General features: G+C 40.0%; 1 protein-coding gene across 1 annotated transcript in view; it reads left to right on the top strand.

Annotated features, from left to right (window-relative positions):
• syn3 (synapsin III) overlaps positions 1 to 12,089 on the top strand; it is a 112,755-nt gene extending 100,666 nt beyond the window's left edge. Inside the window, 4 exon segments of the mRNA XM_029461503.1 lie at positions 3,809 to 3,940; positions 4,661 to 4,679; positions 4,793 to 4,949; positions 5,053 to 12,089. Of these exon segments, the coding sequence (XP_029317363.1) occupies positions 3,809 to 3,940; positions 4,661 to 4,679; positions 4,793 to 4,949; positions 5,053 to 5,176 (432 nt within the window). The 3' untranslated portion in view covers positions 5,177 to 12,089.
• The last annotated feature ends 4,608 nt before the right edge of the window (positions 12,090 to 16,697 follow it).

Raw genomic sequence — 16,697 nt, 5'->3', positions numbered from 1 at the left:
ATAAAACTATGCATAATGCGGAATGGCTCCTTTCAAAGTATTATATTATTCTGTTCTGTAACAAATACATGTAAGAGCTCATTTAGTTGGTCAATGTGGAGCCAATTTTAGATGCTAATAACATAATAATAATAATAATAATAATAATAATAATAATAATAATAATAATAATAATAATAACATAATAACATGATAATAATAATAAGTGCTAATAACAGTAGCTCAAGTAAGCATTTAACATACTAAACTAAGACAGTGAACATGGTAAACATTAAACCTAGAGAACACCAACATGTTAGCATTGTGAGTGTGATTTTTGAATTGTCGCTGTAGACTTATGAAAAGGTTTACATATGATGGAGGTTGTTTTGACATGATATGATAAGGTAGTACACAACCAAACAGCAGAACATGATGCCACATTTCATGACAATAATGACTTAATAAGAATTCCGTGTAATGACACACAATATGAAATGACATTACATTACAGTACATTTATAAGTACACTTTTTGGCATTTCATGCTACTGTATACGTTTACTCCACTACATTTCAGAGGACATTTCCCCACTGGTATCATATATCATAATACGGTCTGTAGGCTAACTAGCATTTTTTGGCATGTATTTGGCACATGATATGAACAGGAAAGTGACAACATGGAAAGAGTATTTTTTTTATTAAATCATGACTCAAAGACTGATAGGGCCTTCAGACAAAAAAAGATAGAGAGGAGATACAGTAAATAGAGTTTAAGGATAAGGACAGCATATTCAATTTTTTCAACTTTGAGTGAATCATAAAAAATACAAACGTTGCTATCTTATAGCTAAAATAGTTTCCTCAGGAAAACACCACCCTCTGCCCATCCCTGTACTGCGACTGCGCCATCATTTTGAATGAGGAAAATGTTCACATGTTGTTCTCAGTGAACTTTCCCATGCAGCGGGGTGTATTGTCCAGACAGAACACTGTGCAGCTCAATAAAAATGCACAATAACACCTCTATGTTCCAAGTGCTGAAAAGGCCAGTGGCAGCTCCAGTCTTCTGCTAGATGACTCTGTATCCTAATAAATCAGCAGGGTGGATCCCGGCCCTGCTTGCCACCACACGCCGTTTGAAGTGGGGTCTGGCGGCCAGGCCTCTGCTCAGTCTCCTGTGGTAATGACTCAACTAGCCAAAACACCGTGCCGCGCCCCAACTCACCGCCAAATCCTGGCCAAGAAGCTGGGTACACACAAAAAAAGGAAGGGCTTTTAAGGGTTCTCTGGTATGGGTAGTGGTTCTGAACACAAATTATTACTTCTCAAACTACTCTGACAAACAAAGGAAAATGTAGAAACCCCGGCACATAAAAATACAGTTTGGATTTTACTCTGGATTCATTACATTCAAGCATGAAACAATAAGGTAAATTTTACTTTGTGGTTTGACATATTTCCACATGAAACATGATGTTGGGAGAGGATTTAACATTAGGAAGGGCTTAACTAAAGGAGACATGGTCAAGGATGGTTTGGCCAGCTCTTACCAAAATCTATGTCGTGTTTTATTGGATGGAACTTTTATATACTCTGCAGAGTATATAAAAGAGTGCTTAGCCAAACCCCCCCCCCCCCCCCCCCCCCTAGTTACTGTTGCTCTGCCTGTCAAGCTCTCCATTCTCACACGGCACATAATGCAGTTTAAATTGTGGCAGTTTTACCATCACAATTCATTCATTTTTAATATATGGACACATTGGCAACAACAGGTCCCTGGCTCTGCAAAGCCTTTGGATACATCAGTACTGTTACTGCAAGAATATTGAAGTTACATTAGCTTCAAATGAGCCAAACCAAGTGCTACACACAGAAATTTTTACTTTTATAATTTTTTCTTTATTGGTTTTCTGTCAGCGGCGGAAGGTGTGAAGACTTTCTGCTGACCTGATATCAATGGGAAGGTCGTTCCACCATTTTTGAGCCAGGATCACCAACAGGCAGGTTTTATTTGAGGGGAATCTCGGTCCCACTCGCAGTGAGGGAGTAGCGAGCCGATTGGTCGATGCCGAGCGACGTGAACAAGCTGGGGTGTATTGTTTGACCATGGCCTGGATGTAGGAAGAGGCTGATCCGTTCACAGCATGGTAGGCCAGCACAAGAGTTCTGAAGCAGATTCGAGCAGCCACTGTTTAGCCAGTGAAGGGAGCGGAGGAGCGGTACATTGGTTAAAGACCAGTCGGGCTGCTGCATTCTGGACGAGCTGTAGAGGTCGGATAGCACATGTAGGTATTCCAGTTGCTGTAGTCAAGTCGTGAGATGACAAGAGTCTGGACCAGAACCTGTGTCTCCTTCTGGGTCAGTAGATGACGTATCCTCCTGATATTGTAAAATAGTGTAGAAGGGATCAGTAGTGTCTAGTTCACATGATATAACTTATCAGAGTTTGTTGATACTAGTTTAATACGTCAGGCCAAACTGCACCTAAAAAAACACATGTAACACATAAAACCGAACGAATTGTAACTCCACCCATTTCCCCCGGCCTCCACACATTATGGAGTTTGTCACACCTGACTTCACCTTTGCTCCTCTCATAATTACTAGTCGCTAGAGGTCGGTGTCGTCTTCGTGTATCCCTTCTTTACCACTGATAACATTGGAACCGGTTGGTTTTTAATGTTTCAAAACCAGCCTTGAATTGCTCTTGAGGGACAAGCATTTTGAATTTAATCCATTTCCCTAATAAAAACAACTTTCTGGTGCAGTGTTTGTTTGGAATTGGATCCCTGCACGCTGTCTTCAGCACATGGCTGGGCTCTGCTCGCTGTACACTGTGTACAAGAGGATCAGCACATGCATGCCCGTCGCTGTGTTTACAGCCTGTGGCCGTGGCGCGGTGCAGCGGCCTCAGCCACCACACCGGGAACCTGCATCCAAGCCAGCGGTGCCAGCAGCCACACTTCTGTTTGTTATTTGTCTTCAGGCAGTAGGATTGGCTCTGCATGTGCTCTGTGCTTCTGCAGCACATGTGTATGTGCATGTGAGCTCAAGGATTTATTTTGTTTTTCTTCAAGGTTAATTATGTGTATGTATTGTGTATTGTGTATGGTGATGGATGCCGTCTGTGCCCTTCCAAGCCATACCCGGGGCAACATAAAATTTACAGATGGAGTCACTTTTTTATCTGCTGCTCCCTGCAAATTCTAAGCTTGGATCCCTTTTGCCCATCAGAGGGTGGCACAGAGACAGAGCTGTCAGTTTGAAAGATTAGATTTGTATGTTCAAATATACCTCCACCGTCATCTACCGCTTGAACGGAGAATAGGCCAGGACCTCTCTATCTAATTTCTATCCTATCCTAACTTGTTTTTCTCCATTTTGGGTCCATCTGCAGAGTCTCATACCCCTCAGTAAAAACTGCCCTATAGTGGTAGTTGCAGCTCTAATGAAGGATTTAGTAGGACAGATCCAGGACAAGGGACTTTCTGAGATGTATGATCCATGGGATCAAACAGAAAAGTCAGTGTCATTGCTCAGTGCATCCGGCAATAAATTATATTAAAGGCCAGCAGAGTGTTTTATAGCTTATATTGTCTGTCAACAACAATGGCAAACTACTGTGGGGAATATTGTTATGTGTATAAAAAATGACTCATCAATGCTGGCAGAGCACCACAGAGTCCATTATCAATGGCATCCACAACTAATATTCATGATAAGAGATCCAATACTGCCATCTAGTGCAGGAATTATAAACTTTCTGCTGGTGTTTCTGCTGAAAGCATCCAGCACCCTGATTGGCTGTTTTTCTGTCTCCATAGGTGATGGACAGCTCCATGCCTCTGATTGGTGAGCACGTGGAGGAAGACAGACAGCTGATCACAGAGCTGGTGATCAACAAGATGGCCCAGATGCTGCTGGGAGTTTCCACACCTCAGCCTTCCGCTGTCAAGGTATAGTTCAATACAATATATCCGACACAACTTTTTTAACTTCAACCTGTATTCTTGGCCATAGCTGAGGGCAGTGAGGTCATGTCCTCAGTATATATTATTTTTTGTATTTTCTGTATATACACTCAATTAGAACCATACATAAGGTATGTATGTAATATATGTTCATATGTATATATTTTATAATTCATTCCAGTACAGTACAGAAGTGAAGTGTTTTTGAAATGTGACTACTTTTAGGCCAACATAATATTATTTTACATATGTATGGGCTTTTAAGTGGCATTCAGACATTCATGTTGCTATAATAAATCACAAATTGTTTGGAAAAAATATATAATTGAACAGCTAAACTAATTAAATCAAATGTAAAAATAAAATCCCTGTGTACAGTAACTGCTATTATTACTACTTCCTGCTGCTATTACTTTACTGAACCATGAACTGAACCATGACCATGACCGAATGGTCATGGTTCATCTTAACGCTACAATTGATTAGTAACACTGCTATCTCGCCAAGAAATATCCCTTTTGAAGGTATTGCATTGCAGTTTTATATATTGTCGGATCGAAAAACGACTACAGTGTAGAGCCTTATGTGAAGCAGAATTTAAAAATGTGTGCACAGATACTGTATGGTCAGGTACATTACCATTAACCAGAACATTTTAAACCGCATCCACTGTACTGATATCCCTATATCATTCTTCATCCACAGACCACACAGCCCAGACGAGGTAGGAGATACTTTTTGTTGTTGTTTATTACCGCAACAGAGTTTCTGGCTACAGCAGCGTTATGCTAAAGTGAAACCAGCCATCTACATGTAATTTGTGTGTATTTACTGCAGGGGGACACCGCTCTGCTTCCGCTTCTCCGTCTCAGTCGGCCCAGGGCTCACCTCAGCGAGCCCGATCAGCCACCACCTCACCCAGCCAGGCCTTTCAGCCTGGACCCATCCCCGCCACCTCCGGGCCTGCAGCGCAGAAACAGTCACCACAGCTGAAGTAAGTCCACACCCAAAATGATCCATAATACCATCAGGTGTAGGATGAATGTGCCAAATAATTGTTTCAAATGTGATTGTTCACTGCTCTCTTTGCTGCGCAGTAAATCCCAGTCGCTGACCAACACCTTCACAGAGACGTTACGAGGAAGCCTGACCGACGACGAGGCCAAAGCCGAAACCATCCGCAGCCTCCGACAGTCCTTCGCCAGCCTCTTCTCCGATTAAAAGCCTCCCAATAAGCTTCCTCTTTCTGTCTGTTGTCAGGTTTGGAGAAAAAAAACAAAAAACCTGACGGTTAATCTGTTATGGAGTCTCCCTTCTCCTCATAGCCTCAGCTTCCTGGTCCTTCTCTTTCCTGCTCAATGTTTGTGAAGTTTAACACCTGGTGCAACCGTCGTCAGATCAATGATTCTTCTATCACTAGAAAGGCCCTCAGAGTCAAACTTTAAAATTTGACATATTTGCTTTTGTCTTTCTTAGAGGAGATATTAAAGATGTTTAGTATGTCAGTGCAGGTGCAGAAATCAAACCAGATCCCATTCAAATTTCTACTACTTTTTCTGAGTTTGATGTATTTGTCTGTTTCCTCTTTATCGTTCATGCCAGTTAAGAACAGATGTAGAAATAGGTCAATATAAGTATCAGTTCATCCTATATTTTGTCCTCTCCTGTTACCCATAATGCTTTGTGTTTTAACGTAACAGCACTACAGTGATCATATCAGAGGACTGAGTCATTTTCTGGCATCTTAACGCTGCCATTAAAGTTGAATCAGAGTTGAAAATCATCAATAAAAAAAAATGTGAATGCCCCGTAGGATTTAGATCAGCAGTCAGCTGATGGCCTTTCTAGTGGTAAAAAATTACAGTAGATAATCATTATCTAGTTCATAATGCTTGGTATGTATAGTCGTTTTTCAGCATTCTGTTTGTCCAACCAGTGAAACTGTCATGTTCCTATTGGTTTATATATACATTTAGTTATGAAATTAAATTAATTTAATTGACTCACAGCTTCCAAACTGTTTGCAGATGTATACGGCAATATTCCTATCTGAAACTGTTCCAGTTGACTCATGACTGAATCCTCACCAGCGATTTTGATCATCTTGCAAGCAGCCATATTTCTCAGACATCCATGTGCTGAAAAAACATATTGGCTTATGTAGTGACTCCACATTACCAAAGTGCTTTTTAATTTAAAAAAACATCGTAAAATCCCCTCTGCACTGGGTCAAAAAAACAATCACACAGCGAACCAACCTTTTAAGCTTGTGATTTCACAAGGTGCAAACGCTGAACTGGCTTTAAAACAGCCGTCGTCTTCCATCCCCCCCTCCCCTGTTCTTCTTTTTTCCTAATGTCTTGTGCTTTGTGGGGGATTTGTATCGTAACTACTACTGCTGTGTGTTTAAAGGCAAACAGTGAGGATGTAATATTTTGAATTTTAACGTGCTTACATTTCCACCGAGATAGAAAAAGATCCTTTATTCTCTAAAAACCAATGATAACTTATCATCATCTTCGTTTTTGGTCAAATGGTGTGTATGTGACATGTGCAGTGGTAGCAGCCAAAGCAGATACACTATTCCATCCTGCTTTGGAACAGCATGTAAATGTTAAGTGAATGTCATATGTATAAAACCAACACAAGCTCATGATCTAAACTATTCTATAGCAAGCAAAAGCAATGGTAACGCTTTATTTCATGGGTGTATGACATAGGTATCCCAACCAGGAAATGTAACTATTTACAGTATAAGCAGTTTTCTTTAACTCCTCTAAATGCCATTCTCATTTGGATTATTACATGTTTTTTTTTATAAATGGACAATTTAATTTATGTAAATATTTATTTATTTGAAGGAAACTTAATTGTATGTGAAGATGTTGGCAAAAGAAGTTCAAGCTACCAGTTTGTTTGGAAATATTTGGAAGTCTACCAACTGAATACTGTCTTTTCCTTATAATTAGCACTAAATTATATCTTTTACAGGGAATGTTCTTCTATTTCAAGGAATAATTAGGAAGCCCGTAAAATATATTATTGGCAAGGTCACTTTTTTCCAAAAATACTTCCTTGGTGCATCCACGATGCAACATTTTGTTTCTCAAAAAAGGAGATTGGTGGTATATTTGGCTTTTCCACGCAGAGCACAATCATAATCTAAAAATGCTTCAATTCTTCTTCTGTAGAAAATGATGAAACGGTCTTGTAGTTGGCTCTATAGTTATAAGGTGCTACAAACTAAATATATTTTTCATTTAGAGGAACCTGGACAATCCATATTCCCTCCAGTTTTGTGTCCGAACATTCCAAACGGAAATACAATACAAAAAGGATATTTCAATACCTGTGAGCAGTAGTTGAATTGTTCTTTTCATAATAATAAATATGATAAACAGTAATGATAATATTGATAATAGTAATAACAATAATGCCCTCCCTATTTTAATTGTTTTAATTTAATTAAAATGCATGAAATGGTTGTGGTGTGTGTGGGTGTGTACATGTGTGTAGTTGAAGATGTAAATTTAATAATGATACTACACAAAAAGGATCTGCCCATTATTGCAATAATTTTGTTAAAAGTAAGTTTTACGCCGTTTTGATTTTAAACTCCGACGTTTGAAACTTTAAGAGAAGCTGTTATTTTTTACAAAGCTTTTTATTTGGTGCTTTGCCAATCTCACTGACAAAAACTTGAAAAGCTTACATTGGTTTGTTCATTGACCTAAATAAAAAATACAAACTACAGAGCTCATTGCCAACAACCGTACAAAGCAATGATGCAAGATTGTAGTTGTACTTCTACAAACAGTTGCTCTGGAGGGAAAATAATCTGATTGGTTGCATATATCAACAGTGGGTGGAGCCACAGAATCACAGCTGTTAGACTGATTAATTGACCGTTTGTTAAGCCCGCCCTCTTAGTTGCTCTTGACAAGTATGTCAAGTGTTCTGTTCTTGCACGGTAAATGTGCAGTTTACTATGATAATGATGACACTTTCACATTTGTTTGAAAATTAATTACACGTTTGAAACATTGGGTTCTTAAGTAGAAAGAACTTTTCTTTTAAATTACATTTCTTGGCCTATATGACAACTGTCTAACATTGTATCCGCTGTAGCTAATTAAGCTAAAATTAGCTCCATGAGTTGGTTGAAAATGCTGTCTCTGCCTGACTTCTTAATGTTTCCAGCTGACTTGGTTTAAAACAGGAATGCTATAAGAAAAAAAGTCTTAAATATGCACTCAATGGCTACATATATGATATTGTGCCAAAAACTGAAGCTAAAGTTCTTTAAAGCAATGTTATGCAACTTTTTTACCTTAACAGCTTCAAAATTTTTGATGGTACACTGTGTTGTAATAGGGAGAACGGTACCTCTTTTAATTTCCAAGCCTATTTTTGGATTATGTACCTTTAGTGAGCGCATAGAAATAGAATAGAAGTAGGTACGTTTTTATGTGTACCGTTGCCATTGCGAGGATAATTTATAAACCAGTGGAGTAGTAGCGTTATGAAGCACAGAGAGCCAGAGTAAATTAGTAAAATGTTAAAACATAATGCTTCATCCCCACATGCTTGTCACAGTGTAGTGACAATGTTTTTCGGCTAATTTTCTATAACCGGTGCGGAATTTGCAAGCTGGCTATCTAGTGGGCAGCTGGCTAGTTAGCTAGCTAACTATTGCGGCTTAGTTTATAGCAGATAAACACACTGCTTAATCCCTCCCGTACTTTTTCAAGCTTGTGTATTTTTGTTTTTGCTTCGTCCCCACATGCTTGTCACAGTGTAGTGACAACGTTTTTCAGCTGACTTTCTGTAACCAGTGCGGAATTAGCAAGCTAGCTATCTAGTGGGCAGCTGGCTAGTTAGCTGGCTAACTATTGCTGCTTACCTTATAGCAGATAATCACACTGTTTGATCCATCCCATACTTTTTTTTATCTTGTGTAAAAATAAAAGATTACGCTCCAAACATGTAAATCCAAAGCTTGGCAGGCCTGCAATGACTACGTTACGTTTGGACAAATGCTGTTCAGGTGAGGGGTTTAGCGAATGGTCAATTTGCCTGCTAATTCTTTGCCATTCAAGTTTTACATCGCTGTGATTCTTTAGCCCACTCCACACCGGTTTATCTGAGGATTATTTGCAGAAGCGAATATTCTGATCTGTAGTCAGCTTTATCTTGTCTCGTGTCTTGTTATTGAGCACTTTTGCCAACGCTTCAACACTTTTGGCACTGTGTCAAAATGGACCAAATGAGCATTTCATTGTGAGACCGCTTGAAGGTTTAAATCCTATTGTTTTGTCTTTTATTGTAAAGATGCCTACGTAATACTGCAGCGTTATAAGCCATAACCAAACCACAAGGATTTACTATCCCTGCCACGCAATAATGGCTGTGACGTCACTGATAAACTCATGTAATGACTTAAATCACTGGGGCCTGTCCTGCCCTGCAGAGTAACTTTTTTTTGGTTTTGAGTTAAATGAAGAGAAATCATACCACGCAGTTGAATTCTGTGCTACTAGTACTTCTGTCAGGATGAAAGATAAACTTTGATGTCACTTTTCTCAGTTAAAAAGTTTAGTTAGTTTAAAAATGCAGTTTTGGATCCAGGTGATGCCATACCCATCTTTTGGGTCAGATTCTAATCAATGACTAGATTTTTAGTTTCTTACTAGTGTACATTTGCTTTTATTTTTGTGCCAGATAAAGTCTCTCATTCAGCTGTTATATCATAACAAACCTTTTACACGATTGGAACTGAGCTGCAAAGTGGACTAGTAACTACCTCAAGCTCAGCAGTGCTCTGCAGAAAAACTGACTATGGAGTGGTAGTACTGGAAAAGATTTTGTGAAATGAGAAATCCATATAAGTGCGAGAAAGGGGATTAGAATTTGCCCCCCTTCGCCGGAAGAGATTAGTTTGATACGTTGACTGTAGATAAATGACAATGTAGTGTCTGTGACATCAACCTGAGGAGGATCTAGATGGCGTTCCACCAGTTTTATCTATGGATGTATAAAGAGAACTTGATACAATGTTGAAGGCGCACTAGCGTTTCCTTTAACCCCCGCCTCCCAGTTGCTCTGTTTCGGACTCATTCACATGAACAGTAGCTCTATTTTTTTCAACTTTTTGGAACTAATGGCTATTTAAATGTTCATACTAGGAAGTTAATTTTACTTAAAAAATCAATATACGCTGCTTTATGGACGTATCTTTCCCAATGTAAGTCTATGAGAAAAAGTATTTTTGAGCCAAATGGCATCACATGACGACCCGGGAGTTGTAATTCCACGGTTCGGCCACTACGAAAACATTGGCTTCAAAGCCCCGGCACTCTTCCTGGGGTTTGGACTGTACCCGTCATTGATGCAAAGGAGGCAACTGCCCCACTGGCCTCTGTTTGATTAGATTATCTGTAGCCAGATCTTAGATTATTTTTATATCCCATCAATAATGATTTGGAAAGTTTAGCTTTTCATTTATGTATTCAGTTTCATTTAAGGCCAGATAAAGTTCATGTAATAAAGCTTCCATTTGTGACCTGTTGTGTACGCCGTACTAATTGGGGGACAACAGCTCATTTGTGCCCCGGGGGTCCCAGAGCAGGTTAATCTGGCCCTGGTACCCTTTTTTGGGTTAGGGTTTCCTTTTGTTTTAGTTTTTTTGTGCCTGCATATAGTGGGCATGAGAGGACAATATTTAAATGTAATTTTTTTTCCACCAAAAAGACAATAGGGCTTGAAGAGATATCGTGTAAAGTCTTTTACTTGATTGACAGCACTCCCTGCCAATTCACAGCCTCAGCCCCAATTAGACTTTCTCACTGAAAACTTCTACCTTCCAAATGAATCTTTTGATGTCACGGACACTACATCCATTAACAGTGTGAGCTCATTTCACAAAGTTTTGCCAGACAAGAGTTGCATCACTTCACCCACATCTCTTCTTTACGACGTGATTTCCGTTAAACATGACGTATACTTTGGAGGAAAGGCAATACTTTGTTATGTTTACCATTTATTTTTCTTCCAGACAAGTCACGGGTTCAACTTTAGGTGTGTTGAACTGATACATAACTCAACACTTGTTGAATATGCAGCCACAGTCTTGCCATTAAGTACAGCTAATACTGCAAGGAACACCAAGTCCACTTTAAATGTGGCATTTGTAAATGAGAGATATAATTTCCTTGCACGGCTTTATTTGCCGATCTTTCAGCCCACTGTCCCTTCCTCTCTGCTGAATGGTGGGTGGTATTGTATGGTATTTTAAGTGTATTAATGTTCTGTATATCGGTGTAAATGTGGCATGAAAACCGAACCCCTCTTGTGTGCCTCAGGTGTGTAAATTTGGTCGTTATGTGATCTTAATGTCTGGCTGCTTATTTGTGAGACGGGTGATGCATCTCATGTGTTTCTGTAATTTATAAGTATTAAGATTATTTTGATTCCTGTATATTTCTGTTCTTTTGTCTGAAAAGCAAGATTTCTTTTATTAAAGGTAACACTTTTATTACACCTTGTGGCGCATTCCAGTTTCTCTCAGTCATCCACAGTGCTCAACATGAGAACATTTGAACATTTTTCTCCATTTATGGTCATTGTAGCAGATGCCCTGGCTCTTGCTCTACTTTTAAAAAAGACCTGTTTGAAACATGCAACTTTCAGAATATGTGGTGATAATCTGAAAATCCCTTCATCTTGGATTACGACCATGTTTTATTCCTCTTGGCATGAAGCTCGGGTGTTAAAAGCTGACTGACAACACAAGGCCACAGGGAGGGAAACCTGCCGGTTTCCGGCACTGCCTTTCATCTGCTGCCCACTTCATGTCGAGCTTTCAAATTAATTGTATTCGACACTAATGTTGCAGAGGTAAAGTGAAACACATTCACCCATGAACATGTTACTGCACGCACACGTTATTGCGTTTCGAAGAAATTGCATCATCACGCAGATATTTCTGAGAATACAGTACTTTGTCTTAATTTGCCTGAAAATATTCTGTTTATTTTTTTATTGTTTAAATCGCTTGAAGGTAAAAAAGTTTGGAAGTGCATGCATGGAGATGACTTTTATTTGCTTATTTTTTTGTCAATAAATGTAAACATCATTATTGGTCAATTTTTTTAAACCTGAATTAACCTATTTTTTTCCCATTTGGGGGCAGCAGTAAGAAGCCAAAACACAACATCCACATACATACGAGATTATTCTGTAAATAAAATAGAAATAACACAGGAAAGAAATTAAATCACTCACACTGCATAAAGAATATTGTACCAAAAAGACAAAATACTGAAAATACGTTAAAAACTAACTATGCTTACCAGGTGCATGCAGCATCCCACTACTGATAAATACAAAGCACTTAAAGAAAAAGATGCACTGTTATTAAATCAGCTTGCAAATACTTGACATAACCTCCATTAAGTAATTCATGCATAAATCTTGTAAATCATCGCAGTAAATCTGATTTTAACTCCATACAAGCCAGTGAATTAAACATTCATGTTTGCTTCAATTATGATACCATTTGTTGTTCTTCCAGCTGCTCTCTGATACATCTCACCAGGAAAAGTGATGAAAAGTTTAATAAATAAAAACACCACCGCCTATAGTACAGTTTTTGAAGCTCGTAGACTGCAGACCACCCTGACTCGATCAAACCAGCGATTTAGAGATTTTAAAAAACACGTTACATGATGCAATTTGCCAGCACGCTCACTAAGAACTCATATCATACAGTATATGTAGATTTCAATGACCTCCTCCTGTGAGTAACCCGGTTTGGAATCATCCACATTAGTCGACCTCCGACCCTCTACGACACCCTGAAGCCTGAAACTTTCTCCCAGTTTCTCCTTGTGCTTCACATTTGTTTCCCAATCTGAGACACGTGTTGCATACCAGGCCACTGGCAGCCTGATGGTAATCTGCTGCCAGTGCCATTTCTTGCATTCTTGAAGTGGAATGTCAAATCTCTCATCTGCCGCAGGTTCCTGCCTGCCTGAAAACACACTGATGATCCATCTCCACAACACTGTTTTGCAATGATCATCTTATGTTGTGTCTTTACTCTTCATGTCCCACCTTGAACTTCTGTGTTGGGTAGAAATCCGAAGTGTAGAAGGTTGTTACACATTCCAATAGTGTATCAATTAAACCACAAGGGGGCGTTGTCCTCCCAAACATTAACCTTCCTCACATTCACCCTCATTCTGCCTCCTAATTCCATTCAATGGAAAGTCATTGTGATTTGAAGCCATTTGTAACATCAGTCTGGGATCCAGCTGTGATTACCAAGAGAGTGAGTGACGTGATGACGTTTCAACAAACATCATTTTGTATCGCCGTAGTCCCACCGTTTACCTAACCACCACAGAGTTTATTAGATAGATAGATACTTTATGCATCCTGAGGGAAATTTAGGACTTTTGGACTATTGGACTCTATTACAGTTTTATGGTACTCACAAATATGGAGTCTCGCACAGGAAAGCGGCATTTGGATAAGACATCACACAAACATCTGTGAATAATGTGAATTCCACACAAATAATAAAGATACACTAATCAATAGTATCTTTATTAATAATCCCATCAGTTCTGTGGAGCGTTTAGCATTTTCAGATCATTGTTTTTTTAACCGCTTTACAGTCTCACAGCTCTCATCACGCTCATTTCTATTGACAGCAGCTTGTCTTCTGCAAAGACTGATAAACCCTCCAGTCCAACAGCAAACAGCATGCAGGCAAAGTTAATGACAATACGTGGAATAAACATCCAAAGAGTTAACAAAATCCACTTCATGAGGAAATACTTTTTCCTTGAAAAGTATTTCAAGGTGTTTATCTGCCCTCCCCCTAGTGAGTAAATATGTATGAATGCAGCTTTAATCTAACAAACTGGGCATGGATGAACTTGTTAAGATGAACGTGAACAGGAAGGATACAAAGGATGTTGCTAAGCAACTAGGGACATTTTTTTCAAAGTGAAACAGTGGATAAAATAAAATTACATTTTGTATTAAACACAACACACTCAAGGTCTTACTTCACTGTAAAACACTGATACTGATACTGATACTGGTACTGATACTGGTACTGATACTGGTACTGGTACTGATACTGGTACTGATACTGGTACTGGTACTGATACTGGTACTTGTACTGATACTGGTACTGATACTGGTACTGATACTGGTACTGGTACTGATACTGGTACTGGTACTGATACTGGTACTTGTACTGATACTGGTACTGATACCGATGCCGATACCGATACTGATACTGATGTAGCCGGTCTGTAGCTGACACCACGATCGACTCTGCGTTGTGTTGTGTAGAACCAGGAAATAACGATGGAGAACTTCTGCCTGTTCAATCAGCATTTATTGTCTCTGACCGTTGGTGTTTTCCTTAATTGTCCATAAATTACCGTTGAAACAGAAGAAACACAAGAAAGTAATCATCATACGGTAACTCCACAGTCGGGGTTTTTGGACATGCATACCTCTCTTCAGCGTATCCTTCTCCACCAGATCAGAGGCACAGTAAAAAATATATATAAGTGTGTCCCCTTAAAACAGTGTAAGGAGTGACTGAGATCTCTTGTTAATTGAACTTGCCAAACCTCTTAAATCAAAAGGCTTTTGGACCATGGATTCAATGAGTCGATTGACCCTTTTGGTGATCCTGCCTGCTCGTGTCCTCACTACAGGCTCAGTGTCTTTTATCAAATGTACCTGAGAAACTGTATCAAAACCTGCGTCCCTTGAACGTCCCTGCCTATCAGTCCCAGTGAATGTATCCGTCAGTCTTGACTTCTCTGTGTCATTACCTGTGTCCGCAGGATGTGACTGAATGTTTGAGTGTTCTGAATGCAAATGTGATACGAGTGTTGAATAAGAGTCAGCCACTGCAACTAAATTATCAAAGTCTGTGTCTCTGCTGGGCTCGTTCTGGTCACTTGGAAAAAACCCGACTTGATCATCCACGGCCATGTCCATGTCTGGAGTGTTCTGACTTGACTGATCAACCTCAGACAATCCTTCGCTCATAATCACTTGACCCTGGGTCTCCCCTGATCCACTCATTATCCATGTGCTGGTTCTGTCTGTTGAATCTTCCTCCTCCAAACAGTCTAGGGGGTCAGTCGTACACGTCCCCACCTCCGCTTCTGAGTCACAAAAGTCCCCTCCAGTCGTTACCACAGGTAAAAAGCTGATGCCCAGGACCAGGTTACGATGTACTATCTTAGCATTTCCATTATTGTCCTCAAGCTTGTACGTGTGAGTCTGCAGGTTTCTGTCTTTAACTGTGTACACAGTTGCATTCCATTTGTCGGCCAGTTTCTTCTTTCCTCTTTCACCTTTGTTTGCAATGAGCACTCTGTCTTCTATGTTCAGGTGAGTGCCTCTCACTTTTCTGTTGTAACCATTTGCTTGTTTGTCTTGTTCTTTGATGCTGTGTTCTTGGGAAATCCTTGCTGCCTCATGAAGATGGGACATGAGTGTCTTTGCATAACTTCTATAATCAACAACCATTGGATCATGCAGCACTTGCTTGAACATCACATCAACAGGAAGCCTTGGGATCCGGCCAAACATTAGCTGGAACGGTGCACATCCTGTAGTTTCATGTACTGTTGCATTATATGCAAAAGTCAGAGCTTGTATCTGTTGAGGCCATTTGTGCTTCTCTTTGAGGGAAAGAGACCGCAACATACCACCAAGTGTTCGATTGAATCTTTCAGTTCCTCCATTACCCATGGGATGGTATGCTGTAGTGTGTGACTTGGAGACTCCGGAAAGCTTGAGCAATTCTGCTATGAGCTCACTCTCATAATTTGCTCCCTGATCGGAGTGAACACGCTCTGGGAAGCCATACACACAAAATACGTTATCCCACAGCTTCTTGGCAACTTGTTTTGCAGTTTGATTAGCGCATGGAAAAGCGTGGGCTAACTTTGTGAAGTGGTCTGTCAAGACAAGAACGTCCACAGAGCGTTGCTTACTATCCTCTGCACTCCAGAAGTCTATACATACTAACTCCATGGGGGCTGACGTCCTGATACTCTCAAGTGGGGCTCGAGCAGAGGGGTCTGGTGTCTTAGCCAGAATGCACCTTTGACAGCACTTGACATAATATTTCACATCAAACTCCATTGTCGGCCAAAAGAACCGCTGTCTGGCTAGATGCAAGGTCCTTGCCTGTCCCTGATGTCCAGCCATGTCATGGATGCCATGTAAAGCTTTTCCTTTAAGACTTTCGGGCAGAACATACTGATGCCTCTTCTGTTTACTGAAATTATCCTTTGTAACCCGATAAAGGACACCATTCTGAACCTTGAGTCTCTCCCATCGTTTGATGAGCACCATAGCTTTGGCATCAAGTCCTGTTCGTTCACGTCTAGAAGGACGGCGGTTGCGGAACACAAACGGCAAGATTTTGGAGATAACTTGTTGAGTTCCTGGCTGCACTCCATTGGATGTTTAGAGAAAATGTCATTGTACTTTTCAAGCAGCCCGACCAACCTCTCTTTTCCTCCTTGGCCGCCGTGACACTGATCAATATCAATGTCAGTGAGTCCCACCTGTTGTAGGCGCTGCTTGAGATCTGTAGGCATAGCATTTTCATGGTTTTTTTCCACCTCAGTGTTATCAGGTTTGCTGGTACCCTGAAAAACCTCAAACTCTTCAACAGCTAGACAGGGGGACA

This window comes from Cottoperca gobio, chromosome 23 (genome assembly GCF_900634415.1).
Source record: "Cottoperca gobio chromosome 23, fCotGob3.1, whole genome shotgun sequence".
Classification (NCBI taxonomy): Eukaryota; Metazoa; Chordata; class Actinopteri; order Perciformes; family Bovichtidae; genus Cottoperca; species Cottoperca gobio.
Note: the sequence above shows the minus strand (reverse complement) of the source record. Positions and strands in the feature narration are given on the sequence as shown.